Source organism: Bufo gargarizans, chromosome 6 (assembly GCF_014858855.1).
Source record: "Bufo gargarizans isolate SCDJY-AF-19 chromosome 6, ASM1485885v1, whole genome shotgun sequence".
NCBI classification, from domain to species: Eukaryota; Metazoa; Chordata; class Amphibia; order Anura; family Bufonidae; genus Bufo; species Bufo gargarizans.
In genome coordinates this window covers 342974390-342989807 of record NC_058085.1, presented here as the reverse complement: position 1 = coordinate 342989807, position 15418 = coordinate 342974390, and the positions used below count along the sequence as shown (strand labels likewise).

At 45.0% G+C, this 15418-nt stretch overlaps 1 protein-coding gene across 1 annotated transcript in view; it reads right to left on the bottom strand.

Moving 5' to 3' along the window:
• The window catches only part of ADAM12 (ADAM metallopeptidase domain 12), a 676627-nt gene extending 663221 nt beyond the window's left edge, over window positions 1-13406 (bottom strand). The window contains exon 1 of the mRNA XM_044298620.1: window positions 13232-13406. Coding sequence (XP_044154555.1) covers window positions 13232-13334 — 103 coding nt within the window. The 5' untranslated portion in view covers window positions 13335-13406. The remainder of the gene's footprint in view (window positions 1-13231) is intronic.
• Between the last annotated feature and the right edge of the window lie 2012 nt (window positions 13407-15418).

Genomic DNA, 15418 nt, shown 5'->3' with positions numbered 1-15418 from the left:
AGAGAATTCATGAAAACTATAGTAGTCCTACCTTCAGCAAGCCCTGGCAGCATCATAACGAAGGTGCTGCACAGATGGATGCAACAGATTGAAAAAAATATATATATACTTCTGAACTACAATGGTATTATCTAGTTAGCAGTTAGGGTACTTTCACACTAGCGTTATTAGAATTCTGGAGGTAGTTCCGACAACGGAACTGCCTGCCGGATCCGGCAAACCGTATACAAACGGATATCCTTGTTTTCCGATTCTGTTAGATGGATTAGGTGAAATACCAGATCCATCTCATCCGGTATCATCCAGAATAACGGATCCGGTGTTCAAATTTTTCTATAGATCAAAAGCGAAAATAGTTCCTCCTATGTCCCCGTGCATGCTCAGACCGGAAAACCGGATCCAGCGATGCGGCAATTTTCACAACACTTGGTACCGTATCCGGGATTAATACATCTTTAAGGAAATTAATGCTGGATCCGGCAATTGCTCCGGGATTTTGGTCGGAAAAAAATACTGCAGCATGATGCGGTATTTTGTCCGGTCAAACAGAGTAAAAGGGACGGAACGGAAGACATCCTGATGCAAACTGAACGGATTGCTTTCCATTCAGAATGCATTAGGACAAAACTGATTACCGGATTTCAATACCGGAAAACAATAACGCTAGTATTAAAGTACCCTTAGATAGGAATAGGCATAAAAACCCCTTTAATATGAGACCTTCCTCTATTAAATCAAGGTGTTTCTCATGGGATTTGTAATCCAGACACTCCTTTAAGTTCTGTCATTTGCAAGTGTTTCAACAAGAAAGCAAAGCAAACCCCCAAGATTAAATAAAAAAAAAAACATCTTAGTCCATCCCTAAAGATTCAGTTTACCATATGGATAAAACCCAGCTCCTTACCTTCTACAATAGGACAGCTATATCAACTTATAAGAATATACAGTATGTCTTGTAGAGCATCTTAAGACATTGCCTTTCCCTGACACATTATTCTGTACAGGGTAAGCCTCCTTCTCCGGCTGCAGCTAGCATGGAGGACACCATATGTTCCTATAAGCTGAGGTGTGACTTTTGGGAATTTTGCGGCAAGCAGACAGCCACAAGAAAAGGAAATGAGCGCTTGCAAACATAACAAACAGACTAAATGGAGCTGATGTAAGTCGCAAAACTAATGAGAAATTAAACAGAGAAAATGACTTGTATCTTTTGGATCCAGTACCAGGTAAATGCGTTAGACACAGTGTTGGTTTTAACACAGCGCGTGCAAAAGACATCATTAATAAATGACATGTATTAACAAACTGTGATTAAACCTGTGTCAACCAAACTGGCATAGCTAATCGGGCAGCCTGGAACGCACCCCGCTGACATTTGTCTTTAATTATACATATAAGTTCCATGTGGGGGAAGCTACAGTAATGTATATACATCTGCTGAGCAGAAGGCCTCTATCAACGCAGCCCAATGCTGTTTAAGAAAATGGTTTGGAGGGCATTACTTATATGGGACAAATGCCAGGTGTAGCCACTCCTAGGGGTGCACAGTCCTGACATAGAGGCTTATTTCCCTTTGCAATGAACTAGGATAGGGATCTGTGCAGAAACTGACTGTGCATATTGATCTCTAACGCCAATGATCCAACCACTCACTTTAGGTCAATTCAATACATTTTAAGGGGTTGTCCAACAAAAAAATATTCTATGTTTTTCAAACCAGCACCTGGCTCTAAATACTTTTGTATTTGCATGTATGTAAAAACTTAGTATAGCTACGGAGTTATTCACTGAAAGCTACCTGTATAGCGCCACCTGCTGTTTGCTCTTTCTCTAATTTCTCATCTCAATGAGCTGGAAGCACATGCTCAGTTCCATCCTTCAACTGCCAGCAGCTGCAGCAGAAAGGACACAACCCATGAGGAAGTGCAAGCATGCCCCCTGAAGTTCAACCTGAACTGCCAACTTGATATAAATCTACCAGAGCAATTGAAGCATGGGGAGATCTCTGGAGCCATGCCAGGTATGGGACTGGTTCTAGCTTTGTTAGAAAGATATTGTCATTAAACATGGGAGATCATATCACTAGATAAAGACACTTTATTAGTCAGATTGTCTCTTTGGAGGACCCGGCATGTGTATGTAGATGCATGAGCAGCCATTGATTTAAGTAGAGACTGTGTAATGCTTTACCTCTCCTGTGGTGGCGCTGTTGGAGATCTGAATACTTGCTCTTCCAGGTTCCCTTGCAGATCACAGCTGATCACTGAGGATCCCAGCAGTAGGACACCCTATAATCAACCTATCCTCCTAACAAAAAATGATGGTGCAATCCAACTTGATTTATGACAGAGTCTAACTGATCAAACTGTTGGACTTCACTGAAAAAACTGAGTATTTTCCCACTGATATTGCAGATAAATGCAAGTAGTTTTCCAAGGAAGGCAGCTTTTTGGTATCACAAGAATCATAGCTCTATAGCAGTGTTTCTCAACCAGTGTGCCTCCAGCTGTTGCAAAACTACAACTCCCAGCATGCCTTGACAGCCTTTGGCTGTGCGGGCATGCTGGGAGTTGTAGTTTTGCAACAGCTGGAGGCACACTGGTTGGGAAACACTGCTCTATAGTATTCAGGGGGAAATTATTTTGCCATACAGGGACCAAACACCCCCATAGAGACCATAAAATAATGCCATACTGTTCCCAATAGAGCCATATAGTGTTCAAATAATGAAACTGTGCCATACAGTACCCCAGTAATACCACCATAGAGTGGAGAGAGAGTGATACATTATGCCACTGCATAAGAAACAAGGGAAGTTGAATTGAACTGTTATATTTGCATTGCACCTTAGTCACAATATGACCCATATATATATAAAAATACAAAACTATTCAAAGGAGTTCAACCTGGAGGTAATAAAGAAATGTAGTCATGTGACCAGCTATGTCCTGAAATCTGCGCTACACCCCGCTAGCTCCATTTAAAGGGCTACCATTCACAGTCTTTATAGACATCATAATGTATACTTTCCAATAATAACTTTCTGTTCTCATTGTATATACCCAGCTGTGATAAGAATAATGTGTGCCCAACAGACCACAATAAAGTATAAGTAACCTTCATCTCAGTTATATTGAAATCTGTCCGACCTCAGACTATGCCCAACTGGGCTAATGTTCATTTATTACATAGCAAATGTATCAGAATAAAAGAATAATAACCTGTTCTATACATACATTAGAAAGCTTCCAGGAAGCTCATGATATATAATAGATATAGAATATAGACAGAAAGACAGAGCGAGAGATAGATGTGCCTGTCCGCCTCCGGCATGGCGATCTCTTTAGGTGAAGAACCTACACTAAGGTTCCACATGAATGCATAGGCTGATTTTAGTTCAAGTGCCAATATAAAGCTGTAGCCTGCTCTTCCTGCATTTATTGGAAGCCATTTGGCACCTGGAGAGGTAAAATACAGAGTGGGCTCGGCATGCATGTGGAACCTGCATTCCCTGAATTTAATGGAGGCCATTTAGACACCAAAAAAGGTATAATACAATGTGGGCTCAGCATGCATCTGGAGCCTGCATTCCCTGAATTTAATGGAGGCAAGTATGGCACCAGAGGAGGTAGTATTTAGTGTGATTCCTGTCGTAAAGAAATCGCCTTGTCGTTGGAGGACAGGGGCAAATAATTTTGTACAAAATTTATTTGCCAAGAACCTCACATTAGCATTAGTACAGTACATTTTCTATAGTGAGTATGGCACGATTGTATTTACTTTATTATTTGTGTTTGCAAAGCGCTGTTGCGTTGTGTTTGTTTTTGTGCTTTCTGCCATGGCGACGTGCACCTGCGCACTGGGATGTGCCGACTAGGCTCCATTTTTTCTTTGCTCTATGACAAACCCTGGTACCCCTGACACTCCACCCCATGTGTAAGATGTGATAAGCTCTAAATACAGCAACAAGGATAAGAATGCTGATTTTGTTTCTTCCAATCTAGAATACTGACGTAGCAGGGCTAAGCTTGTCATTCAGCACAATTTATCACAATGTCTCAAAGGGGTAAACTATATAAGATTTTACAAAGAACTGTATCTAAGCTTACTACAATAGAGGACTATTATGGGGAATGAACATGACACATTTGGCTCTGTTTTTCCTTTTTTCATTTGCTATTACTTTTGTACCCCACTGTCTACTACTAATAGGTATGGTATGTTCACCCACCCAAAAACTGCACCATAAACACTTGTAAATAAACTCCATTGATTTCAATAGGAAACCAGCTTGTTGATTTTGGCTAGCCTCAATCTGCTTTCACCTGATCCAGATACTGCCGTTCACTGCCGGACCCCATCCACTTTGATGGGATCAGGTGGGGATCTGCCAGGGTTCCAGCCAAGTTTCAACTGGACAAAAAAAAAACGGTTCCTGCAGCTGTTTTTGTCCAGCTAAAACCCAGCACACATGCCGGTATCCAGTCTGATCCCATTATAGTCAATGAGGTCCTGTTATGAACGGCATTATCCGGCTATGCTTGATACTGTGAACTCTGGTGAGCTGTTCCTCTGCCGGATCAGGTAAACGCAGAACTGAAACTAGCCTTACACAGTTCTGTTATTTTCTGCTCAGTTTCAAAAACCATAGCGTGGAAAAGAAGTGACATGTTCATTCTTGGTGCAGATTCTGTGTTGAAATGAAATGGGCAAGAACAAAAACCATCAAAAACATGCCAAAAATGGTGTCAGAATAATAAGCTGCATCCAAGAAACTCAACAAAGAACCCTGAAGTGGATTCCACATAATTTTTTTGAGCACACAAAAAACTCTGTGTGAACATACCCTAACTGTAGTGGTAGAAGAATCTGTGTGGAGCCACCTGGTGGTGACATGAGAAACAGCAGTTGTTTTTACAAATAGATTTTTCAAGGTCTTAAAGAGGTATTTCGCTTATATTAAGTTATCCTCTACTCTGTGGACAACTATTAGATCAGTGGGGGTCCTAAAACTGGGACTCCCACCGATCACAAGAATGGGGACCTCATAACCCGTAGAGACCCCAGAAATGAACAGAGGCTGGTCGGGCATGCAAACAGCCTCTCTCCATTGATTTCTATGGGAGTTCCGGAGATATCTTCCCTAGGTCTCTTAGTAGTTCAGCCCCTTGCAATTAATCTACAAGACTGTAGTAGCTGCCTGCTGCCCTTAAAGGGGTTGTGTCACTTCAGCAAGTCAGAACATTGGCCAAACCATCCAGACTGGCTGGCAATGCAGTCTGGGCACTTCTGCTACTGCTCTACAGCTGGGAAGGGCCCCTGTGCAGCTAAACTGGCTTCATCAATGGCATGTCTGCCTCTGGTTTAGTCAATTTTCCAGCCATTTGCTTCTAGCCAGCAGGGGTCTGAGCCTTTGCTTGGTTTGACTGTTGGTAAAAGTTCACCCCTGCTTACACTGATACATTGTAGCAGACCATAAGGACAGGGACTAGTTCTGTTCAACTTTTCAGCCTCTGTATGTAAACAAAAAAAGTTTCCATTCACTGACTGCAAGGAGTGATCTTGCAATAAAACATATTAGAAAACTGCAAAAAAAATTATGACAATTTACTTATGGGTTTGGGGTGGCCCCAATGCTATGCGGGGTCCCCACAAAAATGTTTAAGCGTCACCATGTGATGCTGCTCTCCAGAAGGGATGGTAAGGCGTAGTGCACCCCAATGGGAAATAAGTCCAGAGAGTCAGGGTGCTTCTTTACTGGAGGAAATCAGGTTCAAAACAATACAGTCAAGGCATAGGGCTGGGTCTCCAGTCTCCCCCCGAGCAGAAGAAGGGTTTGATGCTGAGAAAAGGCCTGAGCTAGCTGTCCCTCTTTCTCTTCAGAAGGCTGGTACCCAAAAGCTAAAAGCTAAAAGCCCAGGGTCTGTGGCAGAGAATCCGTATATCAGTGTCTTCTTCTGGCCTCTCAGGTAGTCTGGCAGAGTTTCCTCTTCCAAGCACTGGTCCCTAACTGAAGAACACTAGAGGCTCTGACTGCTCTCCTTATATACAGTTTCTGGCTAAACTAGAACCTTCTAGTGGGAGGGGTGGAGTGGAGAAACTCAGCCTAAACAAATACAATGTTACACTTTCTGTCTCTCATAGACTTGCATTACAGCTTCAATGATACTCAATGGAAATGACACAGCAGGTTTTGCAGACATAACAACAGAGCTAAATCAGACATCCAAAAGGTCAGGCTGTCTGGTTTTGGTGGTAAACAAGTCTGGGGTTTTTCCCTCCAAAACATGGTCTTCTTTAAACCTTATGGTAGTTGTGGAAAATTACCAGCTTCTCATTCAAACACTAACCCTTTCCACGGAGCCTCGCAAATACAGTGCAAATGAACCGGATACATATCACAACACACAAAATGCAGTTACACAGTATTAAACATTGCCCTTTCAAGTGAAATAAAGTAAGAAGTTTATAACTTTGCATTGGGGAAATAGGCAAATGTCCAGACTTCAGAGAGTCCCTGCTCCAGGGCAGTACAGATAAAAGGGGTTGTGACAAGTTTATAAGGTATCCCCGATTTACATGATAAGGAATTACTAGCTGATCGCTGGGGGTTCTACTGCTGGTAGCCCCACTGAGCCAGAGAAGGGGGGGGGGGGGGGGTTCAGTTCCCCAATTCTGCACGCACTCTGCTACCTCTGGCACCCCTATAGAGAATGAATACTGGGCACATGCATGACTTGCTGCTCCATCAGAACGGGGGAACGGGATCCCCATTTTTGGGATTTGTGGGGGTCCAAGTGGTCGGACACCCAGTGATCAGCTAGTTATCCTGTGGCACAACCCCTTTAAAGCCCAAAAACAGTTACTTCCCCCCCTCCCCCATTCCGGGCTCTATGCTGCATTATTAATAAATTATAGTAAGGGCATGAATGAGATTTTGAAATTTGTTCCTTATAAATGATTTAAAAGTCAGAATTAGAACCGCTCATCTACAAATAGCAGCACCGGTAGGACTATAATATATACCCTACGGGCGTTCCCCTGGGCTACACTGGGGGTTTATGAAGCATTTCTAACATGGCGCTGTGTACCTGTGTATTAGGCTCAGCCGGTCCCCGCAGCGCAGCAATCAGCCCTGTATACAATGCATTTATTGCCGGCCTCATCGGCTATCTCAGCTGACTTGTTAGTTTAATGGAGCGCACCAGTTTTAAATGAACCGCAGGGTGTTAAACGAGGAGTAATTATAAATATAATGTAACACGTGTATGTACCTGAGCGCCGCTATTAAGAACCAGTACGAGGAAGATTAATTAAAACCACTTTATAGAAATGAAGCTCAGTCTTTGTGCAACCGAAAGTTCTGCAACTTTCTAATATCCTTTGTGTAACAATTTCCCACCATTTTCAAGATCTCCGCTTGCTGCTATTGAATGTAAACATTTGCATCCTGAAATTGAATGTATGTTTGTAGGGGTACATTCACACGACATGGTGATAAGCGCCTGTTTTTGTAATGGCCGTTTTGACAACCCATTAAAGTCTATGGAGCAATGAACATGTCTAGGGATGAGCGAATTTCATATTTTGAAATTCGTTCATGCTTCGTTTACTGGTAAAAGGTGAATTGCGTTATGGATTCCGTTACCACGGACCATAAGGGCTCTTTCACACTTGCGTTGTTCTTTTCCGGCATAGAGTTCCGTTGTCGGGTGTCTATGCCGGAAAAATCCTGATCAGGATTATCCCAATGCATTCTGAATGGAGAGAAATCCGTTCAGGATGCATCAGGATGTCTTCAGTTCAGGACCGAAACGTTTTTTGGCCGGAGAAAATGCCGCAGCATGCTGCGCTTTTTGCTCCGGCCAAAAATCCTGAAGACTTGCCGCAAGGCCGGATCCGGAATTAATGCCCATTGAAAGGCATTGATCCGGATCCGGCCTTAAGCTAAACGTCGTTTCGGCGCATTACCGGATCCGACGTTTAGCTTTTTCTGAATGGTTACCATGGCTGCCAGGACGCTAAAGTCCTGTTTGCCATGGTAAAGTGTAGTGGGGAGCAGTATACTTACCATCCGTGCGGCTCCAGGGGCGCTTCAGAGTGACGTCAGGGCGCCCCACGCGCATGGATGACGTGATCGCATGGCACGTCATCCATGCGCATGGGGCGCTCTGACGTCATTCTGGAGCGCCCCGGGAGCCGCACGGACTGTAAGTATACCGCTCCCCCGCTCCCCACTACTACTATGGCAACCAGGACTTTAATAGCGTCCTGGCTGCCATAGTAACACTGAACGCATTTTGAAGACGGATCAGTCTTCAAATGCTTTCAGTTCACTTGCGGTGTTACGGATCCGGCGGGCACTTCCGGCAAATGGAGTACATGACGGATTCGGACAACGCAAGTGTGAAAGAGCCCTAATGCAGTTCTATGATGGAATGCCTTTAGAGGCATTCCGTTATTCATTCCGTCATAATAGAAGTCTATTGGCTGCAAAATGAATCTGTCCCGACTCCCCTGCATAACGGAAACGGGACGGATGCGTTTTGTAGCCAATGGACTTCTATTATGGCATTCGGTCATAGAATTGCGTTATGGTCCGTGGTAACGGAATTTATAACGCAATTCACCTTTTACCAGTAAAGGAAGCGTGAACGAATTTCAAAATATGAAATTCGCTCATCTCTACACATGTCCTATTTTTGGACCACATTGAGCTTAATCGACCTATTTATATTGGCCATTCAGACAGGAGTGCACCCGTCTAACGGCTGTTAAAAACAGGTAAACTGTAGAATAAACAACATTTCATGGGTCCAAAAAATAAAAAACCCTCTGGAATATTTATTCGGCCCTGGAGACAGCAGGCCCTGACGCTCCCACTGCGGTGATGTCACATGATCATGTTGGGAGTGTCAATCAAAACTGGTATAGAGTAGAACTGGCTTAGTTGCTAATAGCAACCAATCAGATTCCACCTTTCATTTTCCAAAGGAGCTGTCAAAAATGAAAGGTGGAATCTGATTGGTTGCTATGGGCAACTTAGCCAGTTCTACTTGACACCAGTTTGATAAATCTCCCCCTGAGTGTTCCTGTGCGTGCAAGTGGTGAATTGAGTTTTGTTTTGGTCAGCACTAGAAGAATAGGGGGGCATTAATGATACTGGGGGCAATATGGGGGCCATTAGATGTCTAGGGGGCACTATGAGGGGCATTATGTATCCTTAGGGCACTGCAGGGTCGAATGTTAAAAAAAAAGCTAATGAAGTGCTTCTTTTTTTAATGTCCGTTAAAACAAAATTCTGAGCAATTGATACACAGAGGATATTAAGCACACACTGGGGCATTTGCTCAGCACTGGATGCAGCAGGACCTGACATAATATGATCACGTTGGGAGCGTCAGGTCCTGCTACCTCCAGTGAGGACTGAGTGTTTCTGTGCCAGTGGTGAAGTCAGTTCTGTTTTTGTCAGCATTGAAGGGAGAACTACACTGGAGGGAACTAAGGGGGCCCTTGGATATCCAGGGGGCACTATGGGGGGCATTATGTATACTGAGGACACTGGGAGGTCGAATGTAAAAAAAACAAAAAAAAAAACAGCTGATGAAATGCATTCTTTTTAAATGACCATTAAAATTAAATTCTAAGCAGTTGATCCACAGATGATATTAGAAAGTTGCTAACACATTTTTTTTTTTAAACAAAATTGAATTTACATAAAAGTAATTTGTTCGCACCACAAAATCGTCCTGGATTCATCTTTTTTTTTTTGGGAACTTAAGACAGCTCCCATCCATAAATCCTATTAGGACATATGAATGTGGTGGGACCTTAACTAACTCAGGACTTTACTGTATGAGACAAAATGGATAAGGCCTCATGCACACGACCGTTGTTTCATTCCGTGTCCGTTGTTCCGTTTTTCGTGATTTTCTGCGGACCCATTGACTTTCAATGGGTCCGTTGAAAACTCGGCTAATGCACCGTTTGTCATCCTTGTCCGTGATCCGTGGTTCCAGGCCGTCAAAAAAATATAACCTTTCCTATTTTTTTCACGGAAAATGGTTCACGGACCCATTCAAGTCAATGGGTCCGTGATAAAACGCGGAGGCACACAAGATTGTCATCCGCGTCCGCGTCCGTTTTTTTCCTATCATTTGCATGGCAAACTTGACTTAGACTTTTTTTTACTTTCCTTCATGTCTGGTGATCCTCCAAAAATAAAGGAAGACACATGGAAACAAAAACGGAAACGGATCACGGAACAACGGAACCCCATTTTTCCGAACGGAACACAACAACGGTCGTGTGCATGAGGCCTTAGGCCGAATGCACACGGCCGTGAGCGGTCCGTGGCAACACGGGCTGGATTCCTGCTGAGAGCAGGAGCGCATGACGTCATTGGTTGCTATGACGCCGTGCGCTTCCTGCTGCCGCCGCAGTACAGTACTACGCTGGTATGATCTATACCAGTGTATTACTGTACTGCGGCGGCAGCAGGAAGCGCACCGCGTCATAGCAACCAATGACGACGTGCCCTCCTGCTCTCAGTAGGAATCCAGCCCGTGTTACCACGGACCGCTCACGACCGTGTGCATTCGGCCTTAGGCTACATGCCAACGACCATTGTGTGTTTTGCGGTCCGCAAATCGCGGATCCGCAAAACACGGATGGCGTCCGTGCCCGTTCGGCAATTTGCGGAATGGCACGGACAGCCTTTAATATAACTGCCTATTCTTGTTCACAAAGCACGGACAAGAATAGGACATGTTATATTTTTTTTGCGGGGCCACGGAACGGAGCAACGGATGCGGACAGCACACAGAGTGCTGTCCGCATCTTTTCCAGCCCCATTAAAGTGAATGGGTCCGCATCCGAGCCGCCAAAACTGCGGCTCGGATGCGGACCAAAACAACGGCCGTGTGCATGAGGCCTTAATTCTTCATCCTCAGCAAGATTTCTGCTTGCTGTCAGTGAATGGAAAGGTTCTTGCTAGCGCACATCTTACAGCTGACAGTTTGTTACCAGTCTGTATCCAGGCTTTAATGATGACCTCCAGGCTGATGCATCTTACCTCCTGTACACTGATACATCAGGAGGGAGAGAAAAGAAGGAAACTTGTGTTGCTGACAGAGTATTGCCTGTATGGCAAAACATTGTAACAAAACCTCAGCTGTGAGAGGAACTAGGCATGTATAGATTTTCAGCCTCAGAATGTCAGAAAAGTGAATGTTTCCATTCACTGACAGCTAGTAAGGAACATGTGAATGGTGAGGAATTGAAGCACAAGGTACATTACAAACTTTCAGAACTTTTCATACACAATCATTACAGGGATTTTCCAGGCCTTAGTATGAGATCAGCAGTGACCTGACACCTGACACCCCCACTGATCCGCTGTTTAGGGCCCCTAAAACTGAACAGTGAACAGAGTTGAAAGCAGAGGGCGCCATCCACTATGTAGTGGCTGAGCCCCGGTACTGCAGCTCAGCTCCCTTTACTGTATAGCTTCTGGTGCCGGCAGCTGCCTGAAACAGCTGATTTGCAGGGTGTCAGACCCCCACAGATGTGATATTGGAGTATAGCCCATCAATATTTAATTTCCGGAATACCCCTTAAGCTCAATTTACATAAACCCTTTAAAAATGAATAAAGTATTACATTGAATACAGCAGTTTTGATTTAAGTCTTGCAAGATACATATATTAACTGTATACAAATGCTCCAGTACTGCAACTGTCTGATATTGCAGAGTTGAGTTTGTTATTGCATTGTCCAAAAACATCTGTGATTTTCCTTAGGACGGCGGGTAATAAGTTATCATATAGAGTTAAATGACACATTCATCAACAGACACTCATACATCGCCTAGGTTTACATGTAGCAGAGTTGTATTTGTCACTAAGTGGCTTTTACCTATTGTTATCAACCCTACAAAACTATTATGTATGTTATATCTGTGCACATGACAAACTCAGCTCTGCTGCATCTGCAAGGTTATGTGCCCTCCCCCCGGCATACTATACTTTTTATTGAATTAAACATGAGACTAAGGGTACTTTCACACTTGCGTTGCGACTTTTCCGATATTGAGTTCCGTCCTAGGGGCTCAATACCGGAAAAAAACGGATCAGTTTTATCCCTATGCATTCTGAATGGAGAGCGATCTGTTCAGTATGCATCAGGATCTCTTCAGTTCAGTTACTGTACGGTTTTTGGACGAAGAAAATACCGCAGCATGCTGCGATATTTTCTCCGTCCAAAATTCCGGAACACTTGCTGGAATGCCGGATCCGGCATTATTTTCCATTGAAATGCATTAATGCCGGATCCAGCCCCAAGTGTCCCAGAAAAATGGATCAGGTTTTGCGGTCTGCGCACCTTTTAAAATGGGAAAAATATAAATACTGGATCCGTTTTTCCAGATGACAACCAAAGAGACGGATCCGGTATTGCAATGCACTTGTGAGACGGATCTGCATCCGGATCAGTCTACAAATGGTGTCCATTTGCACACAGATTGCCGGATCCAGCAGGCAGTTACGGCGACGGAACTGCCTGCCGGAATCCAGCGACGCTAGTGCGAAAGTACCCGTTACCACGGACCATAACGCAATTCTATGACTGAATGCATTCCGTTATTTATTCCATCATAATAGAAGTCTATGGGCTGCAAAATAGTTCCGTCCCGTTTCCGTTATGCAGGAGAGGATTCCCCTGCATAACGGAAACGGGACGGATCCGTTTTGCAGCCCATAGACTTCTATTATGGCGGAATGAATTACGGAATGCCTCTAAAGGAATTATGCATTCAGTCATAGAATTGCGTTATGGTCCGTGGTAGCGGAATCCATATCTCAATTCACCTTTTACCAGTAAACGAATTTCATAACCTGAAATTCGCTCATCTTTAATGAGACTACACGTGTTTCCTCCTCGGTTTGTTTCTTTTACTTTTCCCATACTACAGCTTGCTCTGACAGGGCATGCTGGCACTTGTGGTTCCTGTACAGTAAAACCAACTGCAGGCGAGCGCAGGACAGGGGGGGATTGAATGGCAGCAGCAGGTTTATAGCTAGCGTCCGACAAGAAGAGAACAATAGGGGGACGGTGAGCGCAATCAGTAAGATGTGGAGGAGAAGTTGCCCGAGGCAGCGAGAAGAATATAAAAAAAAAAGGCAAAAAGAAAAAAAATAAAAGAAATGCAACAAGGAAAGTATGGACGTCTTACCTTGTGCTCTGGAAGAAATTAAAACCCAGCTAAGACACATCAGCGGGATGAAGGTCTGCGGCGCGAGCGAGGAGCCGTGTTTTGCCTTGAGCCCCTCTGACATTTTATCCTGACTGAGGCACGGCTTTCATCAGCTGGCTGCAGAGAACAGCACCATAATATACACTTACAGGGGACGGGGACTCAGGATGTGAGAGATTTCCTGAATGCAGCTCGGTTAACCCCTCCTGCCGGGGATGATCATCTAAGTCTTTTTTTTTTTTCCTTTCAAACTTTTTTTTTTTGGCAGGGGGGGAAGATATGTTGACCGTTGCAATAAATGAGCGTTAAACTGTCTGTGTTGGCTAGCGGGAGGCATGAGGATCGTTAGTGGAGGAAGGCCGAGCCTGGGAGAGGCGCTCTTGCCAACACTTACAATTCTCAGTACAATGGAACAAATTATTGTCCTCCAGACTTTTCTCAGCCGCGCTCTGCAGGATCCTAAAAAAAAAGAACCCACCGGGATGAAAGATCCTGCCTGTGTTCTACGGGGCAGACGCATGCGAAGCGGAAAGTAATGGGGCGCTTCGGGGGCCAACACCGTATCTGGGCGCACCGCCCGCCTACTGTGAGGTCATTCTGTATTGGATACCCTAGAACAGGGGTCAGCAACCAGCTGTTGTGAAACTACAACTCCCAGCGTGCTCTATTCAATTCTACGGGACTTCAGAAAACAGTGCATGCTGGGAGTTGTAGTGTCAGAGGTTGCTGACCCCTTCGCTACGTCTTTTTTTTCGTAGGTCAATGAATTGCGGAGGTGTGCTGTCCGTTGTCTCACGTAACCATTGACTTTAAAGGGGTTCTCCGGAATTTTCCTAACGATGTCCTTTCCTCAGGATAGGTCATCAATATGAAATCGGTGGGGGTCTGACTTTCGGCACCCCTGCTGATCAGCTGTATGAAGAGGATGCGGCGCTCCATGCTTAGGCCTCTTCCTAGGCCAGTGATGCCAAGTTCATCAGTCATATGGCCTAGGCGCAACGCAGTCTCATTCAAATGAACGGGGCTAAACGGCAATACCAAGATCAGCCACTATCTGATAGATGGCGCTGCACCTGTCAAGCTGCAAGTAGGCTGCAGCACTCATGGGAGCGGCGGGAGTGCTGGGAGTCAAACCCCCATCGATCGCATATTGAAGACCTATCCGGAGGACCCCCTTAATGTATGTGTGTACACATAAGTGGTTTTCCATGGTCTGTGGTGACAGCATAGAAGCCCGTCCTTTTTTGTGTCATGCACATTATTGTGGACGGGTCCATGAAGCCATTGCAACAACCTGCTGCGGGAGGGGAGTGGTTGTTGTGGCACTGATAGGAGTGATGGTGGTTCACGGTGGCTGTCCTCACTTCGTGCAGTGGACGGAGGGCACACCCTGGATTTTCTGGGGTCCCTGTCTGGTGTTAGGTGGGGTGCCCTTGCTGTTAGGGCATGAGAGCAGACGTAGGCACCAGTGGATGGGTCTCTCTAATTTCACTGTGCAGTCCTCCCAAATAACCACAGCTGTGCAATTCCGTTCTCATTAACTCTTTCTGCAATTCCCAGGCTGCGGGGGGCAAATCTTAGATCTGGCCAGTCTCCAAAGTGTGGTAGGCAGCGGAAGTAATAAACCTTCTCCACAACATTAAGGGCTCATTCACACTACCGTGGTTTGGTTCCGCATCCGAGCCGCTCGGGTGCGGACCCATTCACTTCAATGGGGCCGCAAAAGATGCGGACAGAACTCCATGTGCTGTCCGCATCCGTTGCTCTGTTCCGTGGCCCCGCTAAAATGATGAGTCATGTTCTATTCTTGTCCGTTTTGCTGACAAGAATACGCATTTCTATAAACTTGAATGGGTCCGCAATCACAGAGATGCGGAACGGAAGCACGGATTGGAACCCCATGGGAGCACTACGGAGTGCTTCCGTGGTGTTTCTGTCCGTGCCTCCGCACTGCAAAAAAATAATTTACAGTGCGGACGGACCACGGACCTATTCAAGTTGAATGGGTCTCGATCCGTCCCGGCCGCCGCACGGACATTGCCCAATGCACGGAATGGATGCACAATGTTCGTGTGCAAGACGCCTTAGGCCTACTTCTCAGGAGCTCCCATATGTACATCTTGCCTCTAGATTTGATGACATTAGGCCCCCTGCACACAACCGTAT